The sequence below is a fragment of the Triturus cristatus genome, chromosome 3_2, assembly GCF_964204655.1.
Source record: "Triturus cristatus chromosome 3_2, aTriCri1.1, whole genome shotgun sequence".
Lineage (NCBI taxonomy): Eukaryota > Metazoa > Chordata > Amphibia > Caudata > Salamandridae > Triturus > Triturus cristatus.
The window spans coordinates 616,924,350-616,938,712 of record NC_140584.1 but is presented as its reverse complement, the minus strand read 5'-3'; the positions used below and the strand labels follow the sequence as shown (position 1 = coordinate 616,938,712).

Genomic DNA, 14,363 nt, shown 5'->3' with positions numbered 1-14,363 from the left:
TCTCATCGACAAATCTTCGGTTCCAGTCGGCGACGGCGGCCTTCGGGCCTACCCAAGCTCCGGTCCTGGCTGATGAAAAGAACTCCATTCAAGAAGTGCCCTTGATGTGGGTCCAAATTCCCCCACACCTATCTTCATGAGGTATGGAACCTCTGCCTCTCCCCTGAACACGAGGCTCCAGACTGTCCGGCCTGTAAGTCTTTCAGATCGATAAAGACTATTCGGGACCGAAGAGCCAGACGAAACATGGCACACTCCTCGACCTCCATTCCAGTCGATATCTTCGGAGACGACATCGAAGATCCGGGACAGCAGCGCACCGAAGAGGACCTAGTCAGTGCTTCCAAGGCCGACGACTCAGATGTGGAGGACATCACTCCGGCGCAGAGGGTCGTGAGTAATATACCCCCTCCCCCCACACCCGCGCCAACACCCAAAAAGGCTTCGGTCACGCCTTCGCCTCCGGGCCTAGGCAAGACCAGAGACACTGCTTCACACACCCCACCTTCGGGCCCGGTGAAGAAGCCAAATAAGCCTTCCGGCGGCTCGGGCTCGAGCCAGCCTGCCAGCGGAGCCGAGAAACACACTTCGGCACCGAAAAAGAAACCGGCCTCTACCTCGACACCTCGGGGTCGAAACCCAGCGCTTCCGTACCGACGCCATCTTCGGTACCGACCAAACCCCATAAGGCCCTCGGCACCGACACTTCCAAGCCGAAGCCCACCTCTGCGCCCACCAAGAAATCGGAGGTTCCCAAGCCCAGTGCTAAGCAAACTGGCACGGACAAGCCTAAAAAGTCATCGGCCCCGAAGACTTCGGCACCCACGGACCAAACACTGTCACAGGAACTATTTACACCGGATCCCTTACAAAAAACTCACCAGGGATCCAAAAACTGGACATTTGGCATTCTCTTCCAAAAAGAGACATTTGGACAAACCGGCTCCGCCTCCACCTCCAAAGAGGAATCACTCTGCTACCTCCCCTTTCAGAATACCTCCCCCACCTCCTCCGCCCCCTCCGCCTTCTCCGCCCCCACCTCATCGCTCTCCAACCCCGTCTCCAGACTATGATGATCAGGGGGACCCATATCACGATACAGGGGATGTGCCCCAAGACCCCACCCCTACAGGATCCCCAGACCCATGGGACGACTACAATAATCCACATATTCCCAACGTCCCACAAGATGACCATTACCCTTCCAGGCCATCTCCACCAGAAGACTCATTAGGTTTCCACCACCTACTTCAAAGGGCGGCACACTATCATGGGGTAGAGTTGCACACTGACCCAGTGGAGGAGGATTTCCTCCTCGACACATTTGATACCACACATAGGTCTACCTCCATACTACCTATGCTTAAGGGGGTTGTGAAGCATGCGCCAGAGGTTTTTAAGGTCCCAGTCAGGGCCAGGGTCATTAACCCACGCATAGAGAAAAAATACAAAGCTGCCCCCACAGATCCTGCCTATATCAAAGGGCCAGCGCCACTAGATTGCCTAGTGGTTTCCACTGCACGAAAAAGATCAAATTCCCAGGCGTCAGGCAAAGCACCACCACCTGACAAAGAGTCAAAGCTACTGAACGCATCAGGAAAGCGCACTGCGTCACAGGCAGCCAATATATGGCGTATCGCCAACACCCAAGCGCTATTGGTCAGATATGATAGGGCACATTATGATGAATTAGAAACCATAATGCACCACCTACCTCAAAGATATAAAACTAGGGCCAATGAATTAATTCAAGAGGGTAAGACAATAATTTAACACCGCTATTCACTGTGCCTTAGATGCAGCAGACACAGCCTCCAGGGCCATTAATACTAGCGTCCTCCTCCGTTGCCATGCTTGGCTAAGAATATCAGGTTTTAAACCAGAGGTACAAGCCTCCAGCCTGAATCATCCCTTTGACCAAGAACACCTATTCGGCCCAAAGGTAAATGAGGCCCTCGAAAAAATGAAGGACACTGATACGGCGAAGTCCATGGGAGCCCTGGAGTCACACCCTCCTAGGTGCTCTTTTCGCCGCTCTTCCTTTCGGAGTACATCTAGAGGCTACTTCAACACTCCCTTCCAGCAAGAGTGTTTATGCAACTGATAGGGATGATGGCCTCTTGGATTTTCATAGTGCCTCACGCAAGACTCCAGATGCGTCCACTCCAAGAGTGCTTAGCGTGCCAATGGAACCAGGCCCAGGGGCAACTGACAGATCTGGTGTTGGTAGACAGTCGTACCCATCGCTCTCTGCAGTGGTGGAACACCACAAACCTTTCCAATGGTCGACCGTTCCTGGACCCGGTTCCACAAATAATACTAACAGACGCATCGCTCTCCGGCTGGGGAGCTCATCTATTACACCTCACAGTGCATAACACAATCAATCCTCTAGACAGGTCTATACAACACATCATATGCTACTTACTCCACCTACAAAGTTGTAATCTAGCATGTACCTCCATTCGGCTACACCTCGCAGCAATTGCAGCTTACCTACAAAACAGGCAGCACCTATCACTTTTCAGAGTACCTGCCATTAAAGCCTTCATGGAAGGCCTAAAAAGAATAATTCCCCCCCAGAGTACCACCCTCACCTGTGTGGAACTTAAATATCGTTCTCACAAGGCTAATGGGGCCTCCCTTCGAACCTTTGCATAAATGCGAACTGCAATTTCTCACATGGAAAACAGCTTTTCTTGTAGCCATCACTTCCCTTAGAAGGGTCAGTGAGATACAAGCACTTACCATACAAGAACCTTTTCTTCAAATGCACCAGAACAAGGTTGTTCTCCGTACCAACCCAAAATTCCTACCTAAAGTCATTTCCCCTTTTCACCTAAACCAATCTGTAGAATTACCGGTATTTCTCTCGCAATCTCAGACTGATGCAGAAAGGGCTCTACACACGCAAGATGTCAAACGAGCCTTACTTTACTATATCCAAAGAACACAACCTTTCAGAAAGACCAAACAACTGTTTGTCTCTTTCTCTCCACCACACAAGGGCAACCCCATCTCAAAATCAGGGATAGCTAGGTGGATAGTAAAATGCATCCAGATTTGCTACCACAAAGCAAAACGAACACTATCCATTCCCACTGGGCTGACGAGCTCATGGGAGGCACCTGTGCGCCAGGGAGAGGTACAGAGACCTGAGAGTATTGTGGCAGCTTTCTTAGCAAACCCCAGAAGAATTTCGTTTTATCTCTACTGAAGAAGGATGAAATCCAGAAACACATGTGTCTAGAGATTAACAGTACTAACCTGCAGCAACTTTGGTGAGACACTGCAAAATTTCAAGTAAGCATTTAAATTGAACTGCATGTACCAGGATGCAAAGGGGCGAACTGTGCTGGGAGGTAGCAGTGTGCTCCCATCCCCCTTCCACTATCCATTCCCCTTAAAGCCCATTCTACACAGAAGATAGGGGCTTCTATGGCTTTTCTAGAGACCATTCCATTAGATGATATCTGCAAAGCAGCTACATGGTCAACACCGCACACTTTCACTAAACACTACTGTGTAGATGTGCAAACCAAGCAACAAGCTAGTGTGGGCCAGGTACTAAAAACACTATTTCAAACAACTGCAACAGATACCGGTTGTCGCCGCTAAGGTTGGGAACTGCTGTATAGTCTATGCAAAAGTGTGTAATCTGCAGCTCATATGCCTCGAACGGAATATGCTACTTACCAGTATGTATCTGTTCTTGGCATGTAGTGCTGCAGATCTACACACGCCCACCCGCCTCCCCGCCTCCCCGGCTACCTGTATCTGTTCCAGCCTATCTTATTTAGATGCAACACACATGGGTTTCTTCACTGTTACTACTACGCTCCATCTTTCCCTGCTGGCGAAAAACAATCTGAGGATGGAGCCGAAGCCCATGCGCAATATGATCCAAAGGAGGAGTCACCAACCTTGTGACTTCCAAAGACTTTCCAAGAGGAAAAACAAACTGCAAAAATCCGGGCCCAACACCAGATGGCGATCTATGCAAAAGTGTGTAGATCTGCAGATGTACGTCAAGAACAGATGCATACTGGTAAGCAGCATATTCCTTCTTCCACCAGCTTAGGGCTGTGGTTGGAAAACACCACGTCTATTGGGCACTCACTCACTCACTCCTTCCACAGTGCCCGGAGGAGTCACGGGCCGTGCTCACCCGCGCCATTGCTGGGGTTTGAGAATCAGCAAAATTCACCATCCGGTGTAGGCTGGATACCGCTGACTCGCCGGGTAGACCGGTTTCTACGTCGGTAGCCCTGAGGCAGTACGCCTGGCTGAGAATGTCTGGCTTCTCTGTGGATGTCCAATCTACCCTTTTGGACATGCCCTTTGATGCCCATCGCTCTGAATGGTGACAAGGCGGACAACGTGCTCGAGCGCTTCAAGGACTCTAGGCCACGACCAGATCCTTGGGCCTCGCAGCAACTTCTCGTCCCATGCAGTCTGCCTTTCACCCCTTTCATGGCTACGGTAGGGGTGCCCCGCCATATTCAGCCCAGAGCCACGGAGCTGGGCAAGCTACCCAGCCTCTGCTTGGTCAGGGATGTGAGACCCACTGCTGTGGGTCTGGGGGCCAGCGGGCGGGCCAGTCCACCAAAGCCCCCTGCTGCAACCTCCAAACCTTCCTAGTCTGACTTTCCAGGGCCACCAGTTGCCAATGGGCGGTAGGATGGGCCATCACCTCCCCCACTGGCACATCACGTCGGACAGGTGGGGTTTGAAGATAATCAGAAGGGCTACTCCCTCCCCTTCGAAACTACCCTTTCCTCCATGCCATCAACACTCTATCCTAAGTCGGAGGATCATTTGGCCCTTCTCCGCCAGGAAGTTACATCTCTCTTGGCCAAGGGAGCTATCGAACGTGACCCTGTGCCAGAAGTAGGTCGTGGTTGCTACTCCCACTACTTCTTGGTACCCAAGAAGGACGAAGGCCTGCGTCCTATCTTGGACCTCAGGGACGCCAACCGCTTCCTCCGGAAGGAGAAGTTCAAGATGTTAACCTTGGCTCAGGTCTTGTCTGCCCTTGGCCCTGTAGACTGGATGGTAGCGTCGAACTTGCAGGACTCTTACTTTCACATCCCCGTCTTGCCTGCCCACCGGCGTTACCTATGGTTCACGGTAGGCCACAAGCATTTTCAGTTTACCGTCCTCCCCTTTGGCCTTACTAGCGCCCTTCGGGTGTTAACGAAAGTGATGGCGGTGGTCGCAGCCCATCTGCGTAGGTCAGGTGATCCAGTCTTCCCCCTATCTCGATGACTGGCTGTTAGGCTGGCGTCTCCCACCTCCAGGCTATGGCCGACCTCCTGCATTCACGGAGGTTCACAGTCAACTTGCTGAAGTTGCACCTGATTCTCTCCCAGAAGCTCCTTTTCATCTGAGCGGTTCTGGACACAGCGCAGTTTCAGGTCTAACCTCCCGAGCAGTGACTCCGGGATAATCGGGCTATGATACCGGTGTTTCAGCCTCTATCCCGGATTTCCGTGAGAATGACCCTGAGGCAGCTGGGACTCATGGCCTCCTTCATCCTGCTAATGGATCCTGCCAGGTGGCATATGCGGGCCAACATAGGGCAAGCAGTACTAAAAACACTTTCAAACAGCTGCAACACCTACTGGTTAGCCACCACTTTGGGAGAATACTGCTATATAGTATATGCAAAGCATGTGTGTCTACAGCACACATGCCTCGAACAGATTGTTACTTACCCAGTAAGCATTCATTCTTGGCATGTAGACCTGAGGTTCCAGTGGGCTCAGCATCAGGTGAATCTTTCTGATGTCGTCCACATCATGGAAGGGACTGCACGTCAGTTGCAGTGGTAGCTCACGAACCAGGATTGGGTCAACGGCAGATCCCTCTCCCTTCCCCAACCAGAGTTCACAGTGGTGACAGATGCGCCACTCCTGGGATAGGGCGACCAAATGGTAGAGGCGGAGATCAGAGGCCTCTGGTCTCTGGTGGAGTCTGGGCACCACATCAACTTCCTGGAGCTCCGGGCGATCCGTTTCGCACTGAAGACTTTTCTGCCTTCTGTCAAAGGAAGAGTAGTGCAGGTGTTCACGGACAACACCACTGCCATGTGGTATTGCAACAAACGGGGCGGGGTCATGGACCGCTTGTCAAGAGGCTCTTCACCTTTGGACATGGCTGGAACATCAGGGTATGTCCCTGGTTGTTCAACACCTTGCAGGTTCTCTGAACGCCAGGGTGGACGAGCTCAGCTGGTGGTGCATGATGGATCATGAACGGAGTCTTCACTCACAGGTTGTGCAAAGTCTCTTTCAACAGTGGTGAGCCTTGGTTAGATCTGTTCGCCACCGAAGAGAACACACACTGTCAGTAGTTCTGCACGTTGGAATTTCCAAGGCGTCACTCACTTTGTGATGCTTTTCATTGCAAGTGCAATTGCGGCATCCTGTATGCCTTTCCGCCTGTACCACTTCTGCCCAGAGTGCTAAAGATCAAGCGCAACCGGGCCCAAGTCACTCTTGTGGCTCCGGAATGGGCACGATGAGTCTGGTACCCCGATCTCTTGAGCATGGCCATCGATCCTCCGATCAGACTGCCTCTTCGGAAGGATCTTCTGTCACAGCAGCAGGGGACGGTCCTCCACCCGAACCTATCCAGCCTCCACCTCCTTGCGTGGAGATTGAGCAGCAACAGTTGACATCTTTTGAACTTCCTCCCGAAGTCTGTAATGTCATCTTGGCAGTCAGGCATCCCTCCACTAAAACGGTATACACCTGTAGATGGAACAAATTTGTGGCATGGTGCACAGAAAAGGCTGTGGATCCCCATTCTGCCCATCTTTCAGAGGTTCTCCTCTTCATTCTTTGTTTGGCCCAGCAGGGCTCTGCTGTGCACACTTCGAAGGGCTATCTTTCAGCCATTTCGGCCTTTCATAGCCTTCCTGATCAGCATTCTATTGTCAAGTTCCCGATTGTTAACAGATTTCTGAAGGGCATTACTCATCTCTTTCCTCCTTCACCTTTCATAATACCCCAGTGGGACTTTAATCTTGTCCTCACTTATCTTGTGTCCTGCCTTTGAGCCACTAACTACATCATTGTCCACTTCTTCTCCTTTCTTTGAAGACTGCTTTCTTACTTGCCATGACCTCTGCTCGCAGGGTGAGTGAGCTTCAGGCCGTATCTTCCAAACCTCTCTTTCTGGCTGTTCATCCGGACAAAGTGGTTCTTCGCAGTAGGCCCTCTTTTCTGGCCAAATTGGTTACCTCTTTCCACATGGGTCAGACCATCACATTTCCCACCTTCTTCCTGCCTCCGCACCCTTCCAAAGAGGAGGAGAGACTCCACTGTCTGGACCCAAAACGTGCGCTGTCCTACCTTAACCGCACTAAAGATTTCCTGGTGGACAATCAAATCTTCGTTGGTTATGTGGGCGCCAAGAAGGGTACTGCAGGGCACAAGCGTACCATCTCTCGGGTTGTCCTGTGTATCACGATCTGTTACTCTTTGGCTAAAAAGGAACCTCCTGTAGGACTGTGCGCCCACTCTACCAGGGCACGGCAGCCACTACTTCTTTGGGACGTGCCTTTTACCAGGCAGCCACGTGGGCATCCCTGCACACGTTCACCAAACATTTCTGTTTGGACAGCCAAGTCCGGAGAGACTGCTTTTTCTGCTGTTCTGTTCTCCAGGAGTTGCTGGTGTGAACTTGGTTCGCAGACTCACCTCCAGGGTTGGTATTGCTGGGGTATCTCTTCTTAGGTAAGCCATCTATAACTGAAGGTCTCTTTCAGATGAACAAGTTACTTACCTTCGGTAACAATGTCTCTGTAAGAGACATTAGTTGTAGATTCCTTACCGCCCCACCCATACTCCCCATTCTGCTAACTGACTTCTAGGGATAGGGACTCCCTTCCAGGCCCCTAATTTTGTGCACCAGTGGTCAGTGTCTTGCTTGGCTCTGCGCTTCTGGCATGGAAAGTTGTGTCAGAACTGTTAGTGCGCAGGAGCAGCGTCTGAGTAGCCACCGCAACGTCATTCCAGTGACCACGATGGCAACGATGAACGCAGAGTCGACCGACGCCACCTACCGACTCGCAGGGGTACTGCTAAGAAAACATTTCTCCAGATCCAGTTTTGACACCTGGGGGCAGTTCTAAGGTAAGGATTCTAAAATTAATATATGTCTCTTACAGATTCAGCGTTACCAAAGGTAAGTAACTTGTTACTCTACTTTCTAAAGCCCATTCTACTCATAAAATGGGAGCGTCTATGGCCTTTTTAGGTAACATCCCTATAGCTGACATTTGTAAAGCAGCAACATGGGCCACACCACACCGTTTACCAAACATTACTTTGTGGATGTGTTAGCACGCCAACATAGGGCAAGCAGTGCTAAAAACACGTTTTCAAACAGCTGCAACATCTATTGGTTAGCCACCACTTTGGGAGAATACTACTATATAGTGTATGCAAAGCATGTTTATCTACAGCACACATGCCTCGAACAGATTATGCTACTTACCCAGTAAGCATTCGTTCTTGGCATGTCGAGATGTATATTCACATGCGCCTGCCCACCTCCCTGGGGACCTGTAGTTGTTGCAGTCTTGCATTAGTTACAATACATACGCATGGACATCTCTAAACTATACTCAATCCATTCTCACCCTCTTGCGGTGAAACTATTTAACAATGGAGTCGATGCCCAGCGCACTATCACAGAAAGGAAGAGTCACCTTACCTTGTGAGTAGGAAAGACTTCTTCGAAGATAAACTTGCAAACATCCGGACCCAACACTAGGTGGCAGGAGTATGCAAAGTATGTGATTCTACAGCTCTACATGTCAAGAACAGATGCTTACTGGGTAAGTAGCATAATCCTTTGTTTCAGGGAAACTAATCCAACTTTGTTGCGCATGCAAATATGTGTAGAGGTTTATAGCTGAAATGTTTTTGTGTGAACAATGTAAGAAATAAGCTGCTTCGCTGCATGGGCCTAACCCAGGAATATAACAAGGCTTCCGCCTAAAGTAATGCAAAATTTGAAAACTTATGTTCTGTAGAGCTGTTTGCTTAGGCCAAACGTAGTGTGCTGTCTTCTGCTCCCTCCCTCTTTACTTCCCAGAGCAGTCTACCTGCATGTTGAGAGTGAGCTAGGTCTAGATAATATGAAAATAATTTTACTAGAATGGTCAATCTTTTGTTCCTTTTCCCTAGACTTTCCCTTTCTCTGCACCCTTTAGCAGACTCAGCAGAGGACAAGTACATATACTGATTGTCATTGGCTGATTAAAAACTTGTGTGGTTGTACATTTAAAGGTTGGGGAGAGAGAAGGCAATCATTTGTTTCACTTACTCCCCCATCATATTAGGGTAATGCAGCTTCCTCACTTCATTTTTTTTTAAATTCTGTATTTGCCATGCCACAGAGATATCCTTTACAAACATCATACTTCTCTCCTTATCACAGCTTCCTTACTCCATATAATTCTCATCTTACCTCTCATTTGTATATTTTCACTTGCAGAGATCATACCTCGCTCCATCCTGATGACTACTTTTGAAAGCAGCCATTACCTACTGTGTGCACTCGGAGATGGAGCCCTTTTTTACTTCGGGCTCAACGTAGACACAGGTGAGTTTGGTTCAGAGTTTGACAGTTCTTAAGCAAAGTGAGATGTGAAATTCTGTTTTACTGTGTAGTGTTAGGCTGATACATCTAAAAGTCTTCCCCTGAGTTTTGACAAGTGAAATAAGGATGCGTCTGTGATGGAATTGTGCCATTTTTATTCTATAATTTCCCTTGATTCTGATGTGGTAAGGAAATTCTTTTTTCTACTCTAGCAAATTGAATTCATAAGTGGCGATGTGTTTTTGCTTTCTGTCTCGGCCTGGCCTGGTACAGTGCCCCTGTCTATAAGGATTTGTGTTCAACATATTAAGTACAATTTGATGTTAAAATAAGCATGAGTTTGGCAGCTGCTTATTTGAACAGGCATGTTAGGGTGACTGAGAGGGCACAGCCTAGACACGATACTTATGCTCAGTCAGTAGTGTGCATCAACTCTAACATGCTTTGCTGCCGTTTAGACTGGGAAATGACTGAATCAGGATAGGGTCCACTGGAAAGTTAATGTGCTTGTATTAGTTATGTTGGGTTTTGTGAATTTCAATATTTAAATCCAGGGGAACTATCCACTTCTGCTAATTGGAGTTTATTTTCCCAGCCAGGAAAAAGTAATGTTCGAGGCATATGAGCTGCAGAATTCATACTGTTGCATAGATCGCCATCTGGTGTTGGGCTCGGATGCTTGCACCTTGTCTTTTGTAGTCCTGAGATAGGTGACTCCTCCCTTGGACGATAGTGCGCATGGGCATTGACTCCATCCTCAGATTGTTTTTTTCCACCATCGGGTTCGGCTGTAACTTCAGCGCTCCGGTTCGGTACTGTGTTTTCCTAACCTTTTCGACACGCAAACCATCACAAAATCGATGGTATTGTTTTCGTTCGCGTGCCTTTTGACGCGCTAACTCTAAATACTCCATTCCGGTCGCAGGCGGCTGGGCCTACCGACGCCATTCGGGCCTAAGGCTAATGGAAAGGACTCCATTAAAAAAAATGCCCCCAGTGTGGAGCTAAATTCCCACACAGCGACCAACACAAGCTCTGCAACCTTTGTCTCTCGCCTGAACCTGAAAAAAAGGATTGCCAAGCTTGCGCCTCCATCCGTTCCAAGAAAACGATTCGTGATCGCTGGGCTCGACGACACGTTATGGCGCAACAGGCTGCACCGGTGCCCGAAGACATCTTTGATGAAGGCCCCAACGTTCCAGAGGCAGAAGATTCAGAGGATCTCAACATCGTATCCGAGGCAGATGACTCTGACTCCGATGACCACATCACTCCAGGTCAACGAGTGAGTACAACTGCCCCTGCCCCAACCGACCCGACAAAACAAAGGCACTGGTCAAGACTTCGCATGTAGGCCATGGTCGCGACTGAAAGAAAACTTCAGAAGTCCCGCCTCCAGGCCAGGCTTCGAAGATAAAGGAGAAGCCTTCCGGTGGCTCAGAAATGAGCAAGCTGCGTGTCAGTGCCCCAAAAACACCGTCTATGCCGAGAGTGGGAACACATCCTACTCTTGCTGTCACCAAATAGGCCACCACACCGAGCAATCCGACACCAAAAGAACAAAAAGCCTCTGAACCGAAGAAACATCGACAACCTTCGAATCTGAAAAAGAATTCGGACTCGACACCGAATCCGAAGGAATCCAAAACCCCTTCAAAGGCTCCAGATCTGAAATCGAACCATGTTCGGAACCGAAAAGCTCGGCACCGAAGGGACATGCTTAAGAGGAAGAACTGTTTCGACCAGATCCTATCGATCTGAAGCAAAAAACATTGCATGTGAACTCTAAAACAGGTCACATTGTCAATATCCCGCGGAACAAGAGGAAATTGGACACCCCAAATATCCCTGAGGTGCCTGTGAAGAAAAAGACTGTGCAACTTCAACATTAAGACCCTCTCTTCCAAAGTCTCCCATACCTCTTCCATACTCACCACTACCACAGGTTGAAGATGACCTGGTGGGGTTGGAGTAGAAATAATGACACTTACATTGATCCGGATGATGACACTACCATACCACAGGATACATGGGATGACTACAATGACCCTGTAGATCCTCCAGACCTTCCTGACACAGATACATACCCAACAAGGCCATCTCCCCCAGATGACAACATTGGGTTTAGCCAGCTGATTTATAGGGCTGCCCAAGATCATGGCGTCCAAATGCAATCATTTTCCACAGAGGAAGACTTCCTGGTAGACACTTTTGCACAGTCACAGAGGACAGTACAGACGTTACCCATGCTGAAAGGTGGCATCAAACATGCTCCAGACATGTTCAAAGGACCTGTCAGGACCAGGATTCTCAATCCTCTGATTGAGAAAAAATATAAACCCGCCCCTAATGATCCCACCTATATTAAAGGCCACCTCTCCTTAGATTCCCTGATGGTGACCAATGCTAGAAAGCGTGCCAACTCTCAGACCTCCGGCGATGCTCCACCTCCAGACAAGGAGTATAAGTTACTAGACACTTCAGGCAAAAGAGTTGCCTCCCAGGCAGCTAATCACTGGAGGATAGCTAATGCGCAAGCATTACTTACCAGGTACGATAGGGCTCACTATGACGAGCTTGAGGGCCTAATGCAACATTTACCTGACCAATACAAGGCCAAAGCCAATGATTTGATTCTGGAGGGCAAGTTGATAACCAACTCCTCCATTAAATGTGCCCTAGATGCAGCAGACACTGCATCTAGATCAATCAACACTAGTGTGTTATTACAGAGGCATGCATGGTTACGCATTTCGGGGTTCAAACAAGAAGTGCAGGCAACTATCCTGAATCAGCCCTTCAATCAGGGACAACCTTTTGGCCCAGCTGTAGACACAGCCTTAGAAAAAATGAAAAAAGATACTGAGACTGCAAAATCAATGGAAGTATTAGTCTCCATCTACACGAGGCTCCTTTCATCGCTCCTTTTATAGGTGCGCATCCAAAAACATCAGCACAGACACTGGTTCCTCCTCCTATACAAGTCCCGTGCAAACATCCCCAACAAGGGATATTTCAGAGGCGGATACGGGGGAAATAATAACAAAGGGAGAGGCCAAGGTAACAACACTCGCACCTCCCCCACTAACAAACTGACTTCCCTCCAACCTCCAATACCTCCAGACCACTCCACTCCGGTCGGAGGGAGACTCTCACAGTTCGTACGTGTCTGGAATTCCATCACCACAGACCAGTGGTTAAGACAAATCATACAGTATGGTTACTGCCTGGAACTTACTGCAACTCTGTAAGAAATGTGCTCTATACATACTGCACCAAAGTGAGGTACAGTGTGTATAGAGTCCAAAGGTCTCCAGTGGTTTGGCAGAGGTTAAAGTTAGATAGAACCTTACTCTCTAAAGTGGTAGCTTGGTCGAGCAGTAAGGCAGTATCAGAGGACAGTGTTAAGCATTTGATGTACACACTCAGTCAGCAAATGAATTCACACACTCAAGAACTGAACTCTAGGCCAATTGTTTTTGTATAAAAAAAATATACTGTCGTTTTATTTCTAGAACCAAGCAAGCCTGGTACAGGTAAGCATATAAATACTTTACAGTAGTAAATTACTTGTATGAACATAGTTCAAAATTGCAGTATAGCTAGTACTGATTTTTGTTACAGTTTAAGTAAGCAGTTTGCAACACCTAGCAGGTATAGTACATTCGAATGAATGGGCTTAGCTGATAGAGACTACTAGCCGCAGATTCCTTCACGTAGATTTATCCCTAGGCGTGAGACTGGATACGGAAAACTTTTTGCCCAGCATTCCTGCATGCCGGGGGGGACGGCATCCTGCGACTCCACCCAGGCATCGTCCGCGCACGTGACGTCAGCGAGGTCACATAAGTCCCACCCCGGCGCGCCCACGTCAGTTTTTTCCTTTTCCGCGTTCAACGCGGATCCGGTTTGTGCTCTGGGCCTGTTTAGGCCTTTCCCTTATGCTATTGCTGCGTGTGTGGGAACAGTTTGCGAATGCCTTTGGGCTGTAAAACTTGTTTGTCGTGTGGCCGCCTCATTTTGGCGACGGATTCTCTCCCCATCTGTATGTGGTGTTTGGGGGAGCACCACAACTCCACTGATTGTGAGGCGTGCCAACAGATGAAGCCGAAGTCCCGGCGCGAGCGCCGGATGAAACTTCTTTCGGCTCATGTGTCCAGGTCGGCATCATCTCGCCCGGCGGCGCCTGAGGAGGTTTCTCGGACCCGCAGCTTCCCTCGCCGACTTCGATCTTCTCCCAGGTCACCAGTGCGCCGCTCACCTCTGTTTGTCCTAGAGTGTCGGGTTCCGGCCCAACGGGGCCGTGGGCTCTTCGCGGGTGGTGCGGCCCCATGTGTCATCCCCTTATCCGCCATTTCCCGACGTAGGGGCTTCCAGAGCTGAGATGGAGACATATGGGGCGGCTTTGCAGGCCTAATTGGCTTCTCCTCCTTCCCCTCCTGGGACGTCAGCGGATCCCTTGCAGTGTGCGGGGCCCTCTGCGGCGTCGGCGGCTCCGGCCCCGACTGGTTCGGATCCAGGCTCGGAGGATGTGGTGCCGTTGGGATGGGGCCCTTCGGGGGTCCCTCCTTCAGGCCACGGCACCTCTGCTTCGCCACAAACTCCAGCGGGAGTCCCTTTGGTGTTGCGGAAGGGTGCTGGGGCTCCGGTCGCACCCCCGAGCCCCTCTCGGTCCTCGGGACAGGCAGCGGCCTTGGCCGAGGTGATGCCGCCACGGTGCTGGCGGCTGCTGGCCCTGGCGGCGCCGC

The 14,363-nt window shown here is 49.8% G+C and overlaps 1 protein-coding gene across 1 annotated transcript in view; it reads left to right on the top strand.

Annotated features, from left to right (window-relative positions):
• DDB1 (damage specific DNA binding protein 1) overlaps nt 1-14,363 on the top strand; it is a 990,203-nt gene that overhangs the window by 499,388 nt on the left and 476,452 nt on the right. Inside the window, exon 15 of the mRNA XM_085648506.1 lies at nt 9,511-9,618. Within this exon, the coding sequence (XP_085504632.1) occupies nt 9,511-9,618 (108 nt within the window). The remainder of the gene's footprint in view (nt 1-9,510; nt 9,619-14,363) is intronic.